The 22,439-nt window shown below is 41.5% G+C and overlaps 1 protein-coding gene across 6 annotated transcripts; it reads left to right on the plus strand.

The window, feature by feature from the left end:
- Window positions 1–63: 63 nt before the first annotated feature.
- On the plus strand, window positions 64–20,127 carry noxa1 (NADPH oxidase activator 1). Of its 6 annotated transcripts, none has more exons than XM_082555466.1 (17): window positions 64–227; window positions 1,339–1,464; window positions 2,460–2,634; window positions 3,012–3,094; window positions 4,434–4,542; window positions 5,042–5,176; window positions 5,742–5,849; window positions 6,511–6,570; window positions 6,647–6,684; window positions 6,795–6,933; window positions 8,041–8,109; window positions 8,399–8,486; window positions 14,479–14,567; window positions 15,583–15,743; window positions 15,929–16,037; window positions 19,090–19,213; window positions 19,354–20,127. In XM_082555466.1, exons 2-17 carry the CDS (start codon window positions 1,367–1,369, stop codon window positions 19,461–19,463), a joined length of 1,695 nt encoding a protein of 564 aa, XP_082411592.1. In that variant the 5' UTR covers window positions 64–227; window positions 1,339–1,366; the 3' UTR covers window positions 19,464–20,127. The 6 variants fall into 6 exon arrangements, with proteins under 6 accessions (XP_082411592.1, XP_082411587.1, XP_082411588.1 ...); XM_082555461.1 differs by lacking the exon at window positions 64–227 and adding an exon at window positions 718–797; XM_082555464.1 differs by lacking the exon at window positions 64–227 and adding an exon at window positions 804–959.
- The last annotated feature ends 2,312 nt before the right edge of the window (window positions 20,128–22,439 follow it).

Here is a 22,439-nt window from a genome sequence, read left to right on the forward strand (position 1 = left end):
TCTACTCTAGTCAGTATCTGCATTAAAATTACCTGACAGCAAAATGAAAATAAACAAAAATGAAATGTCACCGTATACATGGTACCGTGAAAGAGTCTTGAGCCACTTCTCAGTTTTCTGGTTAAATATTTCTGCTTGAGAAATGGGAAAAATATTGAATTACTGACAGCTCTAAAGAGATCGAAAGTCAATATTTGGCGTGACCAACAGGGCCTGAATTCTCTTTAGTAAGTTTCTTTATAATTTCTTGAATTTATCCAACATTTCTCGAAGCTTTTTCGAGTAGATTCTTTGGGAATTTGGGTTTTTCTTCTGTTATCTGTTAGGATGATCTCATGCTGATTGAATAATGCTGAAATCCAGGTTGTGGGAGGTTAATCTATGACTCACAGCTACATTGTGTATTTTCTGTGCAGGTTTTTTTCTGCATTGGGAGGTTTCTAGATCATTTTCTTGCTGAAAAATTACACACCTGAAAAACCAAAAAACTGCAGATTGCTGTAGATCAGGGGTCTCAATCTTCACGTCTTACTGACGGGAAGAAATATGTGGTTTCTCCCTTAAAGTGACTTTTTTTGTTTCCTGTTTCCTGTTCCTGACTTTTACATACTGATGATGATTGTCTCAGATAATTTAGGATGTCCAATGCAGAGATATCCTAAACTTCCCTCACTTTTAGCAGCAGCAGCAACTGCAACAAAGTGCTTACATATTTCTTTAATGGGCAGGGCCATGATAAGACTCGTGGTGCACATAAACAGTAAAACACAACCAGTGCAGCCGGTTGACCCAGTAAGGTATGAATAAAAAAGTCATCCTTTTCCTTGTTTTGCAGCTTTGTGGCAGTTTTTAATGCCTCTGTTAGCTTTCTATTGTGCAGAGCTGTGATTTCTGGAAAACAGATGACTTTGTCTCCTCGTTTCCTTCTGTGAAATATTTCAGGTAAAGGTAGGTCAAAGGTCAGTGTGAATAGATTCAGCTCAGAACTGCTTGGAGATATAATGTAAGCTACACCATAGTTATAGGCAATATGATATGACTGTAAACACTGGACAATGTGAGGTATTTCATTGTTAGTTTAATGATCAGACATTGAGCCTCAGTGGGACCAGCTGTATAAATTAAAACAAACATAAATCCACTGACTCAGACTTATAAATGATATATGACTAGAATCAGGACATAATGTCAAACAGGTATGCGTAAATCATGGGCAATTCAAGTATTTTGTAACGGCCGTTCTTACGGTACGTGCAGCGTTAACAGGTGAATTCCACAGTCATTGTGCCACTGTGGGTTTTATCTCAGGAATGTGAATAGAGAACCTCTTTGTTGCAGCTGGGTGGAGACTTCTGAGGAGACCAGTATGTCTTACTCACACTTCCCTGTGAGCACAGACAGGTCCAGAGGACGAGAGACCAACACTGACAGAACTCAAAGCAGCCGCTCATTCAGGAACAAAAGGTAAGCAGCAGTCTGAGTGTGGAGTGATATTTCAGAGAGAAGCATTTAAACTTGTGTGAAGTGAAGTAAGCAGCACGGGCAAACAGGCACTGCATATGGTACAAGGAAGTATTCCAGGAAAATTGTGCTGAATGTTACAGATCAGTGAACTTTCTCTCCAGCTGCATCTTTTCCTTCTTTTTGCTGCGTTCGATATATTCTGTATTTCTCTAATACCTGTCTAATTGTCTTCCTCTTTTACATCACCGTACTCTTCTCCATCAGACTACTTCTTTCTTTCCTGCCTTAAACATCCTTTCATTGATCCTTTTACATTTCACCCCAGCTGTCATAGGGCGAGAGGCAGGGCACCGGTCACCGGTCTGTTACTGAACTAACACAGAGACAACCATCTGTGCTCACATTCACACCAGTTTCTCTTCAGCCTGACAGAAGTTCCTATTGTTCTTAACACAAATAGTTATTATTGTCATCGATATTCCGAAAATGTGGGAATAATGACAAAATCTTCAGACTTGCTCTCACTGAAGTGTAACACATTTTAGAGCGACCAACATTTACTGTCAGTAAGATAAACCCTCACAAATATATATGAGAGCCTCAAACAACACCATGATAGGATGAAGGCACACACACACACACACACACACACACACACTATATATATATATATATATCTCATATGTCTACACCTATTTTTAATGTAATGCACCAATGTGAGACATAAATATTGTGTTTGCACAACGAGAGTCTAAAAGTGACATTTGTTATCAGATTTTAAGGGTTTCCTGTTTTGTTCGTATTGGGTCAAAAAAGAAAAATTAGAATATGTATAAATTATTTTTCTATGCATGAATAACTTTATAACCGCATTAAGTAACTGTGATAAAATCATCTGCTTTGAGAGTAAACACGGAAATGCAAAAAAATCAAATCAAATGTCACCTGTTGATATCAGAGTGTCTCTGTCTTGTATTTCCACTCCTGGCTTACAGGATGCTTTACACTGAGTTACTGCAACTGTGGCAAAATTCGGTCGAGGCTGTGGATGCGAAGGACTGGCCAACAGCTCTGGCCAAACTCAATGAGATCAGTGAGCCCACTTCTCGCACGCTGTTTAATACTGCCTCATGTTACCTGGCCCTGGGGCAGCTGGATTTGGCCTTGAAGGTGAGTCACTCCAAATGATTGAAATGGAAACGTCTATAATCTTTAACCAGTGGCTGTCAGGGATTACTGGTTATTTCACAAACGCTGTCAAATCAGGAAACGTCCTGGACTTTCCAGGCTGTAAATGAGCAAACTGAGCATCGTATGTGGATCATTGGTGTGTGTGTGTGTGTGTGTGTGTGTGTGTGTGTGTGTGTGTGTGTGTGTGTGACTGTTTGAGGGAGAGAGAGATAAAGAGGAGGAGTGAAGATGAAGAAAAACATACAAAGAAGGTCAATAAAAAGCTGTACATGCATTATTATTTACTGTATCACTCGTGAGTATACACACACGTACAGTAAAGCTTTGATGTCGTCTTTCCCCTCTCTGCTATCCAGGCTTTAGACTTAACCATTGCTAAGGATGAACGCCTTGCTGTCGCCTTCTTCCAGCGAGGAGCAGTGATGATGGAGATGGGCAGGTAAGAAGGACCATTTCAAACTAACTCGTAGTCTGTGTACATATTACCATTTCTCAAAAAGACGCTGTGTAAAGTGTCAACATAAACAAGATGTGATGATTTATATACGAGAGAGTCAGACTGACAGAAGGCTACGCTTCCAGGAGCACTCACCCAGTAATAAATCCTGATTATTCAGCTAAAGTCCGAACAGGTCAGTCCATCTGAGTGCTAACACAAAGAGACAAACAATATTTACTTTTTAATATGATGGATTATTAATAAGATTTAAATGAGAGCTAAACATAAAATCTGGTAATAGTTGCTAACGCTCGACTTCATGACAACTTAAGATTTTGCCCGATAAATGTGAACAAAGAGGCAGAGAACAGGATGTGCCGAAATACACAATTTAAATACACAAAAATAACCAAAAATCATATAATTCATCCATCATATGCAGTACGCCATATGTTAATTCACTAAATACATTAAAGGGTGTATTATGAGGAGTATGGGAGACGGCCTGTGGACCATTGTGGTGGAAAGCTGGAACAGACAATAAAACTATTGTGAAATTTTCCTTTGTACTGATACACCAGAGACCCACAGGTGTGGGAGGTGGGCTGGGATTAGTTCCTGGCAACTCATTTCTCAGTGGACCAACTGAGGAAAAACATCTAAAACTAAGAAACAGAGATTACGTTAAATTTGAAAACAGCTTATTGGAAAATCTGAAAAACTAAAAGAACATTTACTTCATTCTTCACTAATGAATACTAAATAATAAATAATAATATATAAAAATAAAATAATAATAATAAATAATAATAAATATAAATATAATATAAATATAATATAAATATAATATAAAAATATATATAATAATAATATATATTAATAATAATAATAATAATAATAATATATATAAAAATATAAAAATAATAATAAAATAATAATAATAATAATAAAAAAACCACTTAGATGTGTAGCACCTCGCATCACCACCAACGTTACATCATATGCTCCACACAGACAATGAAGAAGAAAAACTGTAAAAACAAACCAAATAAACAGACTGTAACAAACCGCGGCAGACCTGCTCTTCAGCCTCACACACTGACAACAACAACACCACAGCAGGACCCAGTTCACACAGCGGCACCGCAGACCACGCCCCCGCCACACTGATGTAATATGAAAACACGAAACTACGAAAGATGTTCATGTATTACTAAAACATGACAAATTATGACAGAAAAGTTTGGCGCTGGTGTGGTATCTATGTGATTATATTATTTATACATTGTGTGCTATTCAGGTTTTTAAATATACTGCCCGCATTTCTTTCTCTCTCCAGGTTGGAAGAGGCTCTGTCTGACTACATCTGGGCACAGAAACATATGCGAGAGAACGTAGTGATCGACTACAAACAGCTGGGACTGAGATTTAAACTGTACAGCTGGCAGGTCTGACATTCAGCCTCACCTACACACACCTCGACACAAGGACACACCATCATCAAGGATTCGGTTCAGTGCACATTAAAACGCCATAAAAAGGAAATTCAGCCCCGTGCGGTCTCATCACCACCTTTGTGTAGTTCAAATATCAGCCACACACCTGTGAGCTGTCAAAGCCTCGTTAATGGAAGAAGACACACGTGATGGTTTTGTTACTGGTTCCAAACAACAGTGCAACTGTGTGTGCCACTGTGAGTTTTAAACATTTCATCATCAGATACAGTCAGCATAACGTAAACTACATAACAGCTGTGGTGGTTGTCCAGACAATCGTCCACAAGAATCATACATATCCAGTTTACCAGCTCAGCTGCTGCTCAGCGAACATCTGAAATAAAGCAGTTTCATTTCATTTTAAATGCCAAATCTATTCTGGAGAAACAACCTGTCATTCACCAGAAATTGTTTGAATGCACTAAAACGGGTAACTGTGATATGTTCCAAGGTGTTATACAATGCAGCAGCTGTGTATTGTCAGATGGGCCAGTGGGAGCAGGCCAGGGACGTCCTGCTGTCAGCCTCCCAGGAGAAAGGACCAGGACGAGGGGGGAGCATGGAGGCAGCTTTGGAGAGCATCAGGGTGAGTTCATTTGTTTTTAGGTTTAAGGTTAAAGACTACTTGGTACGATCCTGGTTTAGCTGAAAAAAAGACCCTGTTGGAAAACCGAACATGTCACAAAGCCTTCCTCAGGTTTTATGGTTACCATGGTATTTATTATTATCCAATCAAATGGACCAGCAGTGAGAATTTTACATGACAAATGACTGCAGAAAGTGCCGATGGAGTCACCTGTTGTTGGTTTAAATAAAACAAATATTTCACCAAACAAGACTTACAATGACGTCTAAAGCCTAGACTTAAAAAATGAAATATAGGCGCTTAAGTACAAGTGGTGATTTTATTATTCTAAAGTAATATTACAGTAAGACTCTGCTGTCGCTAAGTAAATCCCAAGAGTTGATTGTGTCCATCTGGACGTAGAGTTTTCAGGGGGAGAAATGTTTCGTCATCATCAGCTGACTGCAGGTTTCCAGCCTTATAAACGGGATATTTGCACAGTGACTGACACCAGCACCACTGCATGAACACGGTGCTGGGAGTCAGTTTATGATCATGAGACTCTTTACTATAACTTTAAAAACAGAATAAGCAGGCCCTGGATCCTCTCCTGGTACCTGAGGGTGTGGTGTTTCGTCCCAGGAAACAGGATGTGGAGCAGCTGCAGCAAAGAGACTTCTTGGGAAAAGCAACGGTACGTAGAGAGTGCCTGTGGTACACGTGTTTATCCATCCATTCGTTTTCTTCTGACCATCTTATCCCTGCCGTCACACAGTGAGAAGGCAGGGCACACCCTGGCCACGGTGCCAGCCTGTTGCAGGGCTGACACGTTTAGAATCAGCAATTAACAGTTCAGTTCAATTTTAACGAGATAACGAGAGGATGGGCAACAGGTGGAGACGCAGCTCGAATCAATCAGACAGAGGACAGAGGAAGCATCAAAACCTAAGAAGCAGAAATTCACCAGAAACATAACAAGAACTAAACTGAAACAAAAGATGATATTAATCGAAACATCAACACTGAGTCACCAACTCCAGGACAGCATCGAGCGACATACAACACAACGACATAAATGACTGTAAGACAACAAGGTTCAAAAGTCCACAAACTCAAAATGCTGAACTATGACAATTTGATTATTGAAATGATTAAGATGTGCTCTTAAAATAAGCTTAAATGAATCCTGGCACATGTATCAGGTTATTTTAACCCAAACAAACCGATAAGTGTAGCTCATTAAAATAAATATAAACATCGGCCCTGACTAAATGTATGACAGTTGAAATATGACTAAAACACATCATTTAAACTGCACTTTATATTCATTCATGTGTAATGCTCTCCCTTTGCAGGTGATTTCCTCCATGATACCCAATGATGATTTTGGAGGCTTTGAGCCTTTGAGGCAGCAGGTGAGCCTGACCACAGCGTATGTGTGACGTTACTGTGAGCTGCTGCAGATGCTAACTGTCATTGTCCTCTGCACAGAAACCTGGCTTCTACGAGCCGAATGTGGATGGAGCTCAGTGAGTTTGTTACGTGATGACACAGAACATGTGTGTGGCCGATGCTACTACAGGGCTACAGCAAAGCCGTGCTTGTAGATTTACAGCTTATTTTGTCCGTTACCTGTTAGGGATTCTCGATACATGCAAGTGCGTGTCCCTTACATGGCACGAGGACCAGGACAGCTGACGGTGCCTGGAGGCGCGACGGTGTTTTTATTTGGAGAGGAGAACAGAGATGGGATGGCCACTGTCATATATGATGGACAGGTGAGGAGTGACCTGCAATCTGAAACAATGAAAGAGGGTTTTGAATCTGACAATATGAATATTATAGTAAGTGGATTTAATCACTTTTATTTAAGCAGCAAAGATTCAAGAACATGGAAGAGACAATAAAAGTGAAACTTTAATTCAAAATAATCTGTATTCAGTTTCTCTCTGGATGAGTTTGAAGTCAAAACCTTTGTTAATATGTGCAAAAATTAATTATGTGCTGATTGCAATGGTACTGATAAAAGTAGTTGATGGTATTTCAGAGCTCTTAACCTATTTTTGCAACTTATCTCTTTGAACTGGTTCATTTCCAAATGAAATGAAAAGTGTGAAGTTATACCACAGTTTAAGACTACAGGCCAGCATCACTCCTCTCCCAATGTTCTAACATTATTTTGATCATAAATATGATTATCACTTTAAACAGACTGACTCTGGCCTTCCAAAGCAGGGGTCCCCAATCCCAGTCCACGAGGGCCGGTGTCCTGCAGGTTTTAGATGTCTCCTTGATCCATCACAGCTGATTTAAATGGATAAATTACCTCCTCAACATGTCTTGAAGTTCTCCAGAGGCCTGGTAATGAACTAATCATGTGATTCAGGTGTGTTGACCCCAGGTGAGATCTAAAACCTGCAGGGAGACCGGCCCTCGTGGACTGGGATTGGGGACCCCTGTTCTAAAGGTTCCTAGAGCCAGAAAAAAGACAACTGGAGAGCTTTTTCTTTTTGTGCCCCGTCTCTGTGGAACAGCCTCCCTCAAGACCTTAGGCAGGCGTGCTCTGTGCAGGTCTTTAAAAGTCTTACATGTCTTAATTCTATGGCTTTGAGTTTTTACATTTTTACTGTGTTTAACTTGTATTGCTATGTATCGCTTTTATTTTATTTATCGCTTTAGTTTCAGATAGTTGTACAGCACTTTGTTTGAAAGCGCTTTATAAATAAAGTTATTATTATTATTTATATTTTATATAAATCTTAATATGTATTCATTCCTGCTCAGGTTCTTGAGCATGTATTCTTTTGCTGTCACAATACTGAGAATTTCTGTATACAAGCTTTATTTTCATTGCTACAAATCTAATTTTTAGTCGTTTTTTGCAGAGAGGACTTCTGCCAGCATCCCTTCTTCAACCAGCAGATGTCAAGACGTCCAAAGGCAAAAAGGACACTGTAATATACTTCTCTTTGACTAACACAACACACAGTATTCATGTTCATGCCGCCCATTTAAGAGCTTTAATGGAGGCACTTTACAGATTGATCAAAATGACATTCTTGCTAAGTTCTTCTCTGCTTCACCCACCGAGATGAGACAACACAACTGTTGTGTCTGGTGACATTAAATGGATTAAAGGCAATTTCAACAAAAAACACAAGCTTCTGCTCTGTGACAAATCTGTTTTCATTGTGGAAAGAAAACTCTTCATTATTTATTCTCCTGTTCTGCTTCCTTCCACAGAGAATTTCCAGTGGGATTCCCCTCCCACCAGGACTCAAGCCACCCACTCGCCCACAGTCTCAGCATAGTCCTGCAGCTCCTCCTCAGGGTAAAAATCACTCACACTCTGGTTTATCTTAAACCTTTTCACCTTTTTTCATTTCATTTGCTCCTTCAAAGCAACTCTCCGCTGTGAGAGATCATCCCAACGTTACAGTAATGTTTTCTCTGTTTGGTCTCGTGGCTTCATGTTTGCCAGATGGCCCTGTAATTTTAATCTTCTTAAGATTTTCTTAACATAAAATATAAAAATACAAAATCTTTATGATGAAACTTGTAACTATGGTTGTAATCACAGTACTCTTAAGATTTGCAGTTGTATTACATTGTTAACAAGACGGACATGAAACCAGGAAAAGGATTACGGTGTGATTTTTTTATTTAAAAGTAAATCTTCTGCCAAATTGTTGTATATGAACAATAACAGCCGCCAGTTTGTTTCATGCTCTGATGAACAAGGATAAAATATTAAAATGTCTGTTGACATGGCAACATAAATTGGTATAGCTGTTTTGTGCTAGTACTAACTTTTGGATACCTGGAGTTGCACCACAGATGAAGTATGAAGGTGCATCCTCCTCACAGACTGAATTAGTACTGAAAAGTAAAGCTTTGTAAAACACAGCAGCCATATTTATGTCAGTTTTGCTGGTGAAAGAGGACCTAGAACGCAGGATCAGAGCAGGCAGGGATAAAACGAGAACGGCCCTTTATTGGAGGCATAATAGCAACTAAACAGGAAGCAGTAAAAATGCCAAACTCCATGAGAAACTTTGGAAATGCCAGGGAAACACTTGGAGGATCTGGGGAACAGAACTAGAGGAACTGTGGAACAGTAAGAAAGAGGAATGCTAACAGTATCATAAGTACACTACAGATTAAAGAACACAGTGTGATGAAAACGTAAACGGGACTGAGGGTGACAAAGGATGTAAACACATATAAAATAATTAGGGAGGGGGAGACACCATGGAGCACAGCTGGAACTAATCAGGGAAACAAAGCAGGGCGAACTATGCTAAATAGAAACTATGCTAAATAGAAACTATGCTGAATAGAAACTATGCTAAATAGAAACTATGCTGAATAGAAACACTGCTAAATAGAAACTATGCTGAATAGAAACACTGCTAAATAGAAACTATGCTGAATACAAACACTGCTAAATAGAAACTATGCTGAATAGAAACACTGCTGAATAGAAACACTGCTAAATAGAAACACTGCTAAATAGAAATTATGCTGAATAGAAACAATGCTAAATAGAAACTATGCTGAATAGAAACTATGCTGAATAGAAACTATGCTGAATAGAAACTATGCTAAATAGAAACTATGCTGAATAGAAACTATGCTGAATAGAAACAATGCTAAATAGAAACTATGCTGAATAGAAACTATGCTGAATAGAAACTATGCTAGTTGGCTTTTGCCATTGCCAGCTTGTTCTGAAAATAGATGTGATGGCGAGGGGTCATTTGACTGTTAAACTTCATGCTCACTAACCAGTGACTTGACAAACACAAGTCATTAGCCAGTGGTCATATCCTGAAAGAGAAAATCCTTTCTGACACTTTAAATGAACAAAATTTATAGAAAGAACTTCTTTTATTTCATGAAATCAGTCATGATCTGATGTGTAACCAGGTGATATGACAAACTGGGTCTGCTGTGAAGGCCTTATGAAGTTTCTTGTTGACCTGATTTCAGGCTCATTGGAAAACTCAATTGCCCGCCTCTGCCATAAACTAATCAGGAATGTCTTTTCCAAAACAAACTATTAGTATCACCCTGTGGTGATCATTAAAGCCAATGCTTGTTAAGGTACGTCTGTACTTATTCATATTCAGTAAGCCTGTGCATGTTGTGTTGATAAAACGTGATTGAAACATGTTTAAATGAAGTAAGTTGAGCTCTTGAAATATTTTAATCCTTCACAATTTTGTCATTTTACTCCAACACTATTCATTAACTTTTACCCCAGTACTACTTGGGCACTTAGATAATTACATTTGTCTTCATACATAACGTTCAACAAAGTGTAGATTCTGGTTAACATAAAAGCTGAATGGGTTTACAGCCACTACCATCCTCCTAGCTTTGTCCGGGTTGCAGGGGTATAACCCAGAAGTGACAGGTTAAGAGGCAGAGTGCGACCTGGATAGCTCACCAGTCTATCACATAGAGACAAACAACCACTTACATTCACACTTTAGGGTAATTTGGAATCACCAATTAACCTAGCTCTAATAACTGCATGACTTTTAACTGTGGGAGGAAGCCAGAGTCCTCAGACAGAACCCACTGCAAACTAGCCAGATTGTGGATTTGAACCCATGTTCTTGCTATGAGGCAACAGCGCTAACCACCACGCCACCAAGCTGTCAATCTAGGCTCAACAAATGTAGGAAAGGCTATGATTTCAAGGCTTGATGCAGAATTTTTCCGTATGTTTTTGTCCTTGACAGGTCAAACCACAATAAATAGTGTCGAGCATACATGGTGTGTGTGTAGTTGCCTTTTAAAACTCCAGGGATTTTCCTGCAGTTTGAAATCTCGTGCGATCTTGTGAATTTCTTGAGTCCAGCACCTAACCACTCTCACTAGATTGCATCACGTCATCTCAACAAGAACAAATTAAGTTGTTGAATTTCATAAAGATCCTACATGATTTAATTACCTTCACCATAGAAACATGAAATTATTTTCAAATTACAAGTTAGACTTTTGATGCATCTCAATCATCCAGGAAAGTAAATCTCCAAAAGTTGATTCTGTTCACCTGGACGTAGCGTTTTGTGGGAGAACCGTTTCGTCATCATCAGGTGACGTCTTCAGTCTCAGCTGACTGCAGGTTTCAACCTTATAAACAGGACGTTTGCATAATGACTGAAACCAGCCCTGAAGGAACAATGGGCTGGGAGGGCAGTTCCTTAATCTTAATTATGCAAAGTCTCATGACCACTGATCAACAACCACTGATCAACAACCACTGATCAACAACCACTGATCAAAGACCATGAGTCCCATTCACAGAGAGTTGGGGAATGGCTGCAATCACAGCATGTAAGATGGTGACAGATGTACCCTTAGGCCCCTCCTCCATTCAGAGATGGTCTTTCCCTTTTCATGTAAATGGCCTCCTTGACTCCGCCCTCAAACCAGCGCTCCCCCCTGTCCAGGATGTTACATCCTCATCATTGAAAGAGTGTCCACTGGCCTGTAGGTGTAAACAGACTGCAGAGTCCTGGCCTGACGAGGTGGCTCTTCTGTGTTGTGCCGTCCTCTTAGCCAGAGGTTGTTTGGTTTCCCCGATGTATAAATCCTGCCAATCCTCCTGCACTTAACAGCGCACACTATGTTACTCTGTTTGTGTCGGGGACCCGATCCTTGGGGTGGACCAGTTTTTGGCGCAGTATGTTTTGGGGTTTAAAAGTCACAGAGACCCGGTGTTTAGAAAAAATGCGTCTCAACTGCTCTGATACTCCTGACACGTACGGGATCACTACAGGTTTTCGCTTGGGCAGCGGTTGTCCTTCTCTCCTGGATCAGCTGGAGCTTTCTTTAGGAGCCTTCCCAGCTTTGACAAAAGTCCAGCTAGGATAACCACATTTACTCAGGGCCTTCTTGATGTTCTTCTGCCTCCCTGGCTGCTGTGTCAGTGGGGATGGTGTTCGCTCTGTGTTGTAGCGTCCTGATGACGCCCAGTTTGTGCTCCAGTGGATGATGAGAGTCAAACCTTAGATACTGATCCGTATGTGTAGGTTTACGGTACACGTCAGCTTTAGATGTCCCCCATTACTGATGGAAATCTCACAGTCTAAGAAGGCTAACCTGCCCCTTTTCATATCCTCCCTGGTGAATTTGATGTGTCGGTCCACAGAGTTAATGTGGTAATGTGGTACGTCCTGAGATTTGATTTTCAGCCAGGTGTCATCCACATATCTGAACCAATGACTTGGTGGTGTTCCAGGGTAGGATAGCAAAGGCCTCTTTTCCATTTCCTCCATGTACAAATTGGCCATGATGGTTGAAACTGGGGAGCCCACGGCACACCCATGTTTCTGCCTGTAGAACTGAGCCTTGTATGTGAAGTAGGTGGAATGAAGACACAGTTCAAACACACTTGGTGGATGCTGAGAGCGGTCCTGTTGCTGAGGTTGGGGTCATCCTGTAATCTCTTACGGACCGCCTCCAACGCTTCCGTGACTGGGATGCAAGTGGTCATGAGAATTTGCATAATTACAGTTTTTTACAGATGCTAGGACACATGTCTCAATACTTAGGTCACGTTTGCAAAACTCCTCACACAGTGAGCACAACAGAAGTCTATGTGGGCTAAACTGAGGACCAGTTATCATTGTTTTGGCACAAAATGCATTCAATGACTACATCTCTCAAATTTCATGAATTATCTTCTCACTCAGACACAACAACTGCCAAAAATCTTTGTATGTACAGGACATTTTGCATGTGCTTACATACTGTTTTCAAAACTGTTAAACTTATGGCCAAAACAATAACACAATGCAAAACTTGAAAAGACAGCAACATGCAACAGCAATATTTTATTGAAACATATTTTAAATCTAAAAATGCAGTTTAACCAGCCACAGCTGATTCTCATTGTAGATGAACATCTGCACAGGTGTTACTCCTTCAATTTTTCAACTCCTTCAATTCTGGCAGCCAGAAGATTCTTTCCTAGGTGTGTTGCCCTAGATGACATAAGATGTGATGTGGATGAGAACCTGTGGCCAAATGGAGGAGACCGAGTAGATTAGCATTACTATTGTATGTGTATCAGTGGATGGTGTGTATACAAATTCTTGTATTTTGGGATTACTTAGTGCAAAAAAATAAAAAATACATAAACAAATATTAACGAATTCTGCATGATGTCTGATTCATTCCAGTAACATATATTGAAATTATAAACAGAGATGTGTCCTTGTTTTACACAAGAAAACACTGTGTAACATGTTGTTAGTGTTTTTTAGGTCATTGTTTTGTGGGTGACAAAGTGTGTTTGTCGGCTGTCAACCTTTGCTAGTGTTCTGGAAGAATGAGGTTATTTGAGACCTGAATGAAGTGTTTTGGTAGTTGTAGTGCATTTTGAATGTGAAATGAACTGCTTTGCCAAGCTGACGGTCAGTTAGGAGGATTGTGTGAAGAGTTTGCAAAAGTGACCTAAGTATTGGGAAATGTGTCCTAACGTCTGTAAAAAACTGTAAGACTGACCTCCCAGCCCATTGTTCCTTCAGTGGGCTGGTTTCAGTCATTATGCAAATGTGCTGTTTATAAGATTGAAACCTGCAGTCAGCTGAGACTGAAGACGTCACCTGACGAGTGACTGAAAACGTCCAGATGAACAGAATCAACTTTCGGAGAAAGTTAAACTTTTGTAAATGTAACATCCATCATTTTTTACAGTGTAGGCCCAGCTGCCTGTTAGAACAGAGAGCGCACAATTACACAATCAGTCCCCTCTGATAGCCTCCTGGCACCGAACCCACTGCAACACAACTGAGCCACAATCCATCGACTGTTGGCTGAAGCCTTGTCATAAACAGTCAGATTTGAGTTCAAATTGTTTCAATGTTCAGTAAAGGTCAGGAGAGAGGTGCAACGTGTGCGTGTGCAGACATCTGTAAAACAAGGTGGAGGCTGTCTCGTGATTTGGGGCTGCATCTCAGCCAGTGGTGTTGAGGGTCTCGTCAAAATGGATAAAATTGTGAATGCAGAAAAATGCATGAATATTTTGATGCACTACACAGTATCATGGAAGACTGTCTGTGCCTTTGTGTAATGGATGATGCTACTGCACACACTGTGCAGCTCTTAGGATGGTTTTCCATGAAATCTACTTTACTGGTTATATGTGTTTGGTGAGTTGTTCTTTTTAGTTGTATTGTTGGAAGATAAAGCCTGCACTGAAGACTGGAGATAAAACAACGATTAAAAAAAATCATTGCTGGTTCTAGTGGCTTTCATCCTTTTTGTGTTTGCTGATATGCACCTTTACTGTGGTTTCCCTGCAGGACATCTTACCTCAGACACACCTCCTCCATCTTACATTACTGCCACCCACTCTGAGACTCCCAAATGCACAGCCAAAGCACGAGAGCAGGTAAATCCTCCTTCGAAAGATGAAAGCCGATGCACTGAAAGAAGGACTCACAGCTGATTGCCTCGGACACACAAATGCACACACTTTTTCCCTGATCTAAATATAATAAGTTTTGTGCATTTGAAGAAACCGTTTTGTAAAGTTGAACTTAACAGCGCAATGTTGATTTGTTCCAGTTAAGTCACTGTGACACTGGAGGACAGCAGACGTGTTTGATTTTGGAGTAAATATTCTTGTTCTGACACGTGAATATTGGTGCTGCTGGTTAAACAGCGTTGTGAAGGTTTCACTTTGGGCTCTGATATGAATTTTTTGCTAAATTATTCAGGTGAGTAGAGAGAAGTCTTTGAATCAAACAACAACAAGCACAAAACATTAAAACCTAGTAAGATTCCTGAAAATCAAAAGATCTTCAGTCGTTAGACGGTTTGTTGAGATTTCGCGACACAGCGCATGCATGCAGTGCTGCAGATGTTTGTGACACTGGTATGTTGTCACATCTGTTCTGAGCTAAAACAAAACTCAAATCTAAACTAATCACTTATTTGTTTGAGTTTCTTTTCAAACTTATTTAACATACCAGCCAGCAGCGAAGCAGTTTGCAGAAACATGAAATAAGTCACTTAGCTAACAATTTAATTGCCCGTACAGCATTTAGAAATGTCCAGTACGTCATCAGTTGGCTGACAGCGAACAGCAAATTACACAACCAGTTACAGCAGTGTATAGCTCCAGCCTTTCCATGGAGCTCATCGTGTGTCTGCAGTAGCCGAGGAAGGACAAACCCAACACTGGGTACATACTGGGCCTCATGTCTCTTATGTTTGAAATGACGACTGCAGGTGAATGATATAATGACATAATGAATGAATGAGGGCTATTCAGTTGGTTGGCTGCAACCACACCGCTACACAGGCAGCTTTAGTTCACAAACCTTAACAAAAAATAGACAAAAAATTATATCTAAAAAACCTGTTTTCCAATGATTTATCTTTAGACGCTCTTGTATTCGCAGCATGCCAGCTCAGCTCAGAGAGCAGAGGCAGACTCTGTGGTGGTGAAGGTTCACTACATTTACACTGTGGCTCTGTCTGTCCCTCTGGACACGACATACAGTGAACTTAAGGAACGAGTCGCAGAGAAATTGGACCAGCCGGCATCTCATCTGCGCCTCAGGTAACAGCAGAAGCTGACAAACAAATGCCCTCCATCAGAGTAAGAATGTTACAGTGTGCACAGACATCAAACATGAACAGGCAGAAGATTTTCATTTTCTGTATTTTCCTGCTCATCTGCCAGTTTTTCATCTATTTTCCTGCTGATCCACCACTTCCTCTCACTCCCTCGTCCTCTCTCATTAGACGTAAGCACCACGGCTCCTGCGTGCTGACACCTCTGGACGGGGAAATCGAGTCGGCTCACACTGTGCAACAGTTGGCTGAGGCCGGCAGAGCTACCCTGTGGTGCCAGGTTTGTATCTAAACTAAATATGGTGGTGGAGGTGTCACAGCAACACTGCCACCAGCTTCCCCACACGTTATAAATGTTGTGTTAGTTTATGTTCATAACAAGGCAGGAAGCCTGAAATGGTTTGGACGGGAAGAGGAGGGAGGATTATAGTTATTATAGTGGGCAAAGGATTGAAATATGGAGCTGCAAGGCAGGAACAAAAGAGGAAGATTTATGGATGTAGTGAAAGAGGACATGCACAAGGTTGGTGCGACAGAAGAGGATGCTCGGAAAGGGTGACGCTGACCCAGAAGATCTGCTGTGGAATAACTAAAAGCAACAGAACAGAATCAGACACGAAGGGCATAGTAGTTAGCTACAGTGTCCCTGTCTATAGAGCCAGTGCTTGCATATACTGCACACTTTCCAAATGGACAGCTGAAAGACCACAACTACTAGTACCTTCATTCATTTACACTACCAGTCAAAAGTTTTACAACTTTTAAATTCAGAATTATTCCAGTTATTTATTACAAGTCATTCAGTCCAATGAACAGCTTGAAATGGTACAAAGGTGAGGGTGAACTGCCAGAGGATAAACAAAGGTGCAGTTACTCAAAACTGAAAAATAATGTACATTTCAGAATCATACAAAAAGCCTTTTTCAGGGACAACAAGGGTTAACAGGTTAAATCTGTTCTGCAGCAATGCAGGTTGACCAAGCCTTGAAAGCTGCTGCTACTAATTCCTGCAGCTGTTCCAACTTTCTGGATTACTCCCCCCTCTGCCTGCATAGAAGCAGTGCTGAACACACTGTGGTGCCATACGCTCGTGAGCATCAGTTAAACAGTATTGTACTGCAGAAAGTAGAGTGTTGCTACACAAATGGGGGGAAAGGCAATTGACAATGGAAGAGAGACAGACCATCATAACACTTATAAAAGTAGGTCTGTCCTACAGAGAAACTGCAGCTGTCAGTGAGTCCAGTTTCCTTCACCATCCAAAGGCTCAGAAACAAACTGTGACAGGAAGACGTCTGCAGACCCAAAGACACGACTCAGAGGACAAGTTTCTGAGAGTTAACAGCTGTGTGATGGCGGCTCACAGGACAACAGCTTCAAGCAGCTTAATAGTGGTCGTAGTGAGCAAGTCTCAGTTTCAGCTGTGAAGACTTTGAGGTGCAGGTTTGACAGGACGAGCTGCAGCAAGAAAGCCAGACGTCAGAATAAGACAAGAGGTTTGCCTGAGCCATAAAACAGCAGGACTACTGAAGACTGGAAGAAGGTTTTATGGACCGAAACTAAATTTGAAATATTCGGTTCATCACGCAGGATCTTTGTGCGCTGTCGAGTAGGTGAAAGGACGGATCCACAGTATGAGGCATCAACTGTCAAACATGGAGCAGGAAGTGTGATGGGCTGTTTGCTGGATCCAGGGTCGGTGACTCGTACAGAGTGAGAGGCTCCCTGAACCAAAACAGCTACCACAGCACTCCATGCAGGACCCTCTGGTGTGCAGTTGGTCAGGGGTTCATCCTACAGCAGGATAACGACCCAAACGTAAGTCCAAGCTGTGCCAGAACTACCTCAGGAACAAAGAACAAGATGGTGAGCTTGGAAACATGGAGTGTGCAGCACAGTCTGCAGACTTAAAGCCCATCCAGCTGGTTTGAACTGGACAGAAGAGGGAAAGCAAAGCAGCGACAAGGTCCACATTCATGGGGAATATTTGATTTCTATTGTAGAATGACTGGCACAGGTTTGTTCAGCTGCTCTATCTGCCAAAGGTGCTACTTTGGTGACTCAAAGGTTAGAATACATTTTAGTCTATAAACTGATTCAATCTGCCTGTCTGTCTGTCTGCCTGCCTGTCTGCCTGTCTGTCTGTCTGCCTGTCTGTCTGCCTGCCTGCCTGTCTGCCTGCCTGTCTGTCTGCCTGCCTGTCTGTCTGTCTGTCTGTCTGTCTGTCTGCCTGCCTGCCTGCCTGTCTGCCTGTCTGTCTGTCTGCCTGTCTGTCTGCCTGTCTGTCTGCCTGCCTGTCTGCCTGCCTGTCTGTCTGCCTGTCTGTCTGCCTGTCTGTCTGCCTGCCTGTCTGTCTGTCTGTCTGCCTGCCTGCCTGCCTGTCTGCCTGCCTGCCTGTCTGCCTGCCTGTCTGCCTGTCTGTCTGTCTGTCTGTCTGTCTGTCTGCCTGTCTGTCTGCCTGCCTGTCTGTCTGTCTGTCTGCCTGTCTGTCTGCCTGCCTGTCTGTCTGTCTGTCTGCCTGCCTGTCTGTCTGTCTGTCTGCCTGTCTGTCTGCCTGCCTGTCTGTCTGTCTGTCTGTCTGCCTGTCTGCCTGTCTGTCTGTCTGCCTGCCTGTCTGCCTGTCTGTCTGTCTGCCTGCCTGTCTGTCTGTCTGCCTGCCTGTCTTCCCCACAGTCTGTATCCTTCAAGCTCGGGTCCTCTACCAGAGGCCTGGAAGCTCGAGGGTCCTGCGTAGCTCTTCCCCTCCATGCATATATTTATATATGCATGTGTGTGTACTAACTCATTCAATAATTTTTCTTATTTTTATTTCTACAAAACTTTCATACGTTTTGTTCCATGTGTACATTTCAATGTGCACAAAAATGTGGAGGTAGTGTTTGTACAGAAATGTGTGAAAAACTATCAAAGCTAAAGGCTTCAGATATTCACAGGTTCTTCTCACCAACAAAATAAATCAGGACGTAATTTAGAACAGATACATCTGAAATGTTGCAGTAACGACTTACTGAAATTTAAAAAAAATCAAGCAGTCCCGTTAGGTCCCATATTTGAGCACATACTAGTACAAAATACTTTACACTGCAAAAGACAGCAAGTAACTTTGTCTTAATTATTTCAGCTTTAAATATTATATTTATCAATGATGCAAAAATAAAACACGAACATGAAATTTTGCCACACTTTTAAAGAAAATGTTATTTACATTTAACTGTTTGTCTTTTTGTGTCGAATTGTAACACACACCAAAAAATGTGAAGATGCTTCTCTAATGATATCTCAGCTAGTTTACAGGTTCACTCTCTTACTCACACTGTGCTACTGAACTGCAGAAAGAAGATCCCCTGGCCAGCCGTACTATCCTCTACCAGATGGTGGCCCTTTATGATTATGATGCTCAGGGGCCCGAAGACCTGGAGTTCAGTGAAGGTGACACTATTGACATCCTCGGTGAAGGTGAGGCTCCACGGCTCAAAGTGAAACTTCTAATCATTGTTTTTGTCTGCAATTTGAATTGATGCTACATTCCTGGGTCATCTGTTTAGATGCAAAAAGTATTAATTTCCTCTTTGTTTCTCTGTTACGCTCGTTTGTAGTTAACCAGGAGTGGCTGGAGGGACACTGTGCAGGAAGTATTGGGATTTTCCCCGGCTGCTTCGCCTACAGGGAGAATAACAATATCACTACGAGCTCAGAGATTTTGTAATCAAAAGTTCATTGTTGCATAAATTTTTTAAAGCACCTATTATTCTATGAATTGTAACAGTTTACAGGCTTGGAACAAGCAAACAGGCACGAGGCTGTTAAGTGCACCAAGTGCTATCTTCACTATGCTTTGAAGATCTTTTTAACAGAAACTTTTGTTTAAGAACATTACATGAAAACAATCATATTGGTGTATCCGTCATTACCATATAATCTTTATTGCATGTTTGATAAATAATCCTTTGTATAATATTATTAACGTATATACTCTCAAGTGTGATATCAGACACTTCCTGGTTCATGAGCTTCTGTTCCCGAGTCAGTCACGTCTCAGTGTGAAGCCTGTGTCTCCGAGTCTGTCTTGCATGTGTGTTGTGTTTCCTGTCCTATGTCCGTGTATCCTGCTTTGCTTCCTTTGTCTCGTTATGTTGGACTAGCCCCAGCTGTGCCTCCTTCCTGTTTCCCATTACCTTCGCCCTTCGTGTTTGTCTCTGTTAGTTGTCGTGTCGTACCCTCGCAATGCTGCGGTTCGTCCTCTGTGCTCCAAGTAACTCTAATTCTCAGGTCCTGGTTTATTTTCTAGTGTTGTAGTGAGTTTTCTGTTTCTAGTTTTGTTTTATACTGATAATAGTGACTTCAGCAATAAAGCTGCTGCTTTCAGTTAATTTTCCTGTGTTGGGGTCCTGCATCCTGCCCACCATACAGCAAAGCATCACATGATTATTCACATGTATACAGTATGCATGCATACACATGTTCACAGACATATATGTAGATTTATATAAACAAGCCTTAGTTGAAAACATGAGAGAGACAAGTACAAGTACAGTGATGACATCATATTACCCCCCCCCCCCATTTTTTTTCTACCAAACTTGGCAAAACCCAAAAGCTCTGTTATCTGTCTCTATAACAAACCGTTTATTAAAAAGAACTTCCACTCCTGCATCTATCGCTGATTTTAGAGGAAGATACACATTTACGATATTTGCAAACATGATACAAAAGCTGTGGATCACCCGGAGGACCCCAAACTTAAGATTTTTAACCCAACTCTACATGGCACCGAGCATCAGTCCCTTTCAGATGGTGAATCTCAATGTTGACCTTTTCCAGCGGTATAGACCAGCCCACAACATGCTGACTGTCGGCTTACAGCAGAAGCAGGAACACAAGGTGTAGTCAGTGTCTGCAACAGCTGGGGTGGAGCTGAAACCAACACACACCTCAAAATGTTGCTGTGACAAACGTAACACAGGGTTTATTGTGGTTCGTGTGGTGTTCTTTGGATTTCTGTGAAAAATAGCACACGGCCTTGTCAAAGACACCTGCAAAACTACTGTGCTTGTACCCTGAGCTTTGCTATCGGTCTCAAGCAAAATCAGGGGCGATCAGAGCCTCGGCTGATCTGAGTCCTGACACTCAGAAATGCGCTCGAAAGATTAACATGATCTGACAAATCAGTCAGGGGAGTAATCACATTTCAAAAGTTCTTGTAGAACTCGACGTAATAACCATATATACCAAAAGCAGGCCTTGATCCAAATGTACACATACTGTATTTTGCCCTTATGCAGCTTTAGAAGATGCAGCATATATTTTCATTGCTATGTATATCAGTGAAGCCAGAGGGGATAAACCAGTTAAAGTGCAGGAAAGTCTTAAAAATGCAAAAGCCTGAATAATCTCTAATTTCCTGTTTCTAAATTCAGATAAAACTGTGGTTATTGTATTCACCCCTATAAATATTAGAAACACGCTGTCTAACCATGTCTTTGTGTTAAAAGAGTGTTTTTCCTTCCCACTGTCACCATGTGGTTGCTCATAGGAGGTCATCTGATTGTTCGGGTAGTCTCTATATTACTGTAGGATCTTACAGTATAAATCACCTCCAGGCCACTGATGCTGTGATTTGGTGCAAATAAAATGTCAATTTCATTGAACTGAAAATCTTCAGCTTTGCCAACTGCAGTCTTTTTGTCAGTGCCATGTCTCAATCATGCATCATAGCACGTCTCTCTCTCACACGCACACGCACGCATTTGGGAAAATATTCTGACGAGACTGATGAGGCAAAAGTTGAAGGTGTGTGCCCTATGACAGCGGTCCCCAACCCCCGGGCCTCGGACCCGTGAGTCGTTTGGTGCCGGGCCGCGAGAGTTGAGACTCAGGTGTGAAATGTCTGGTTTTCAGGGTTTTTATCGGTTTCCAGCGTTATTTTGTTATCGTTTTTATTGTTAACTCGGTTTTCCTGGGTCTTTTCACGTGTGTTATGAATAAATCTTCTTTTTTTCGGTACCGGTACTGGTTTTATTTTGTTGTATTTATCCGCGACACCTTAAAGGCCGGTCCATGAAAATATTGTCGGGCATAAACCGGTCCGTGGCACAAAAAAGGTTGGGGACCGCTGCTCTATGACATCTGGCGTAAAAGTACCACAACATTTCAGAAGAGCATCATTTGCTGCCTCAGGACCTGAAGTGTTGCCGTAGTAAAAGGAACCATGAATTATTCCGTCTACCAAAGCTTTGTGAAGGAGAATCTCAGGCTTAAGCTCACTTGGGTTCTGCAGCAGGACAATGATCCAAACACAGCAGCAGGTCCACCTCTGAATGGCTTAAGAAACACAAAATGAAGACTTGGTTTTAATAAACCAAATTGGTTTATTCCCTCAGAATTCCCAATCCATAATTTTCCTCCCTTTTCTAGCATTATGATAATTGGGATGATACCTATGCCCTGTTCACTGTTCTTCCTTTGTGTCTCTCCTTCTCACCCTCTGTCGTCTCTCGGGTTCTCCCCTGGGAGGAGGCGGGTCTGGCTGGAGGCTCAGCGGGGTGGATATTTTTGGGGTCAGATGAGGTCGCCGCCACTTTGTACTCAGCCATACTATGGCTCACAGACCTTGCTATCATCATGCTGTTGTCACTTCCCACCACCTTTTTCTACATGAGCTCCTTTCACCCTTTGGATTTGA

The sequence above is a fragment of the Aulonocara stuartgranti genome (assembly GCF_965226115.1).
Source record: "Aulonocara stuartgranti genome assembly, chromosome: 12".
Classification (NCBI taxonomy): Eukaryota; Metazoa; Chordata; class Actinopteri; order Cichliformes; family Cichlidae; genus Aulonocara; species Aulonocara stuartgranti.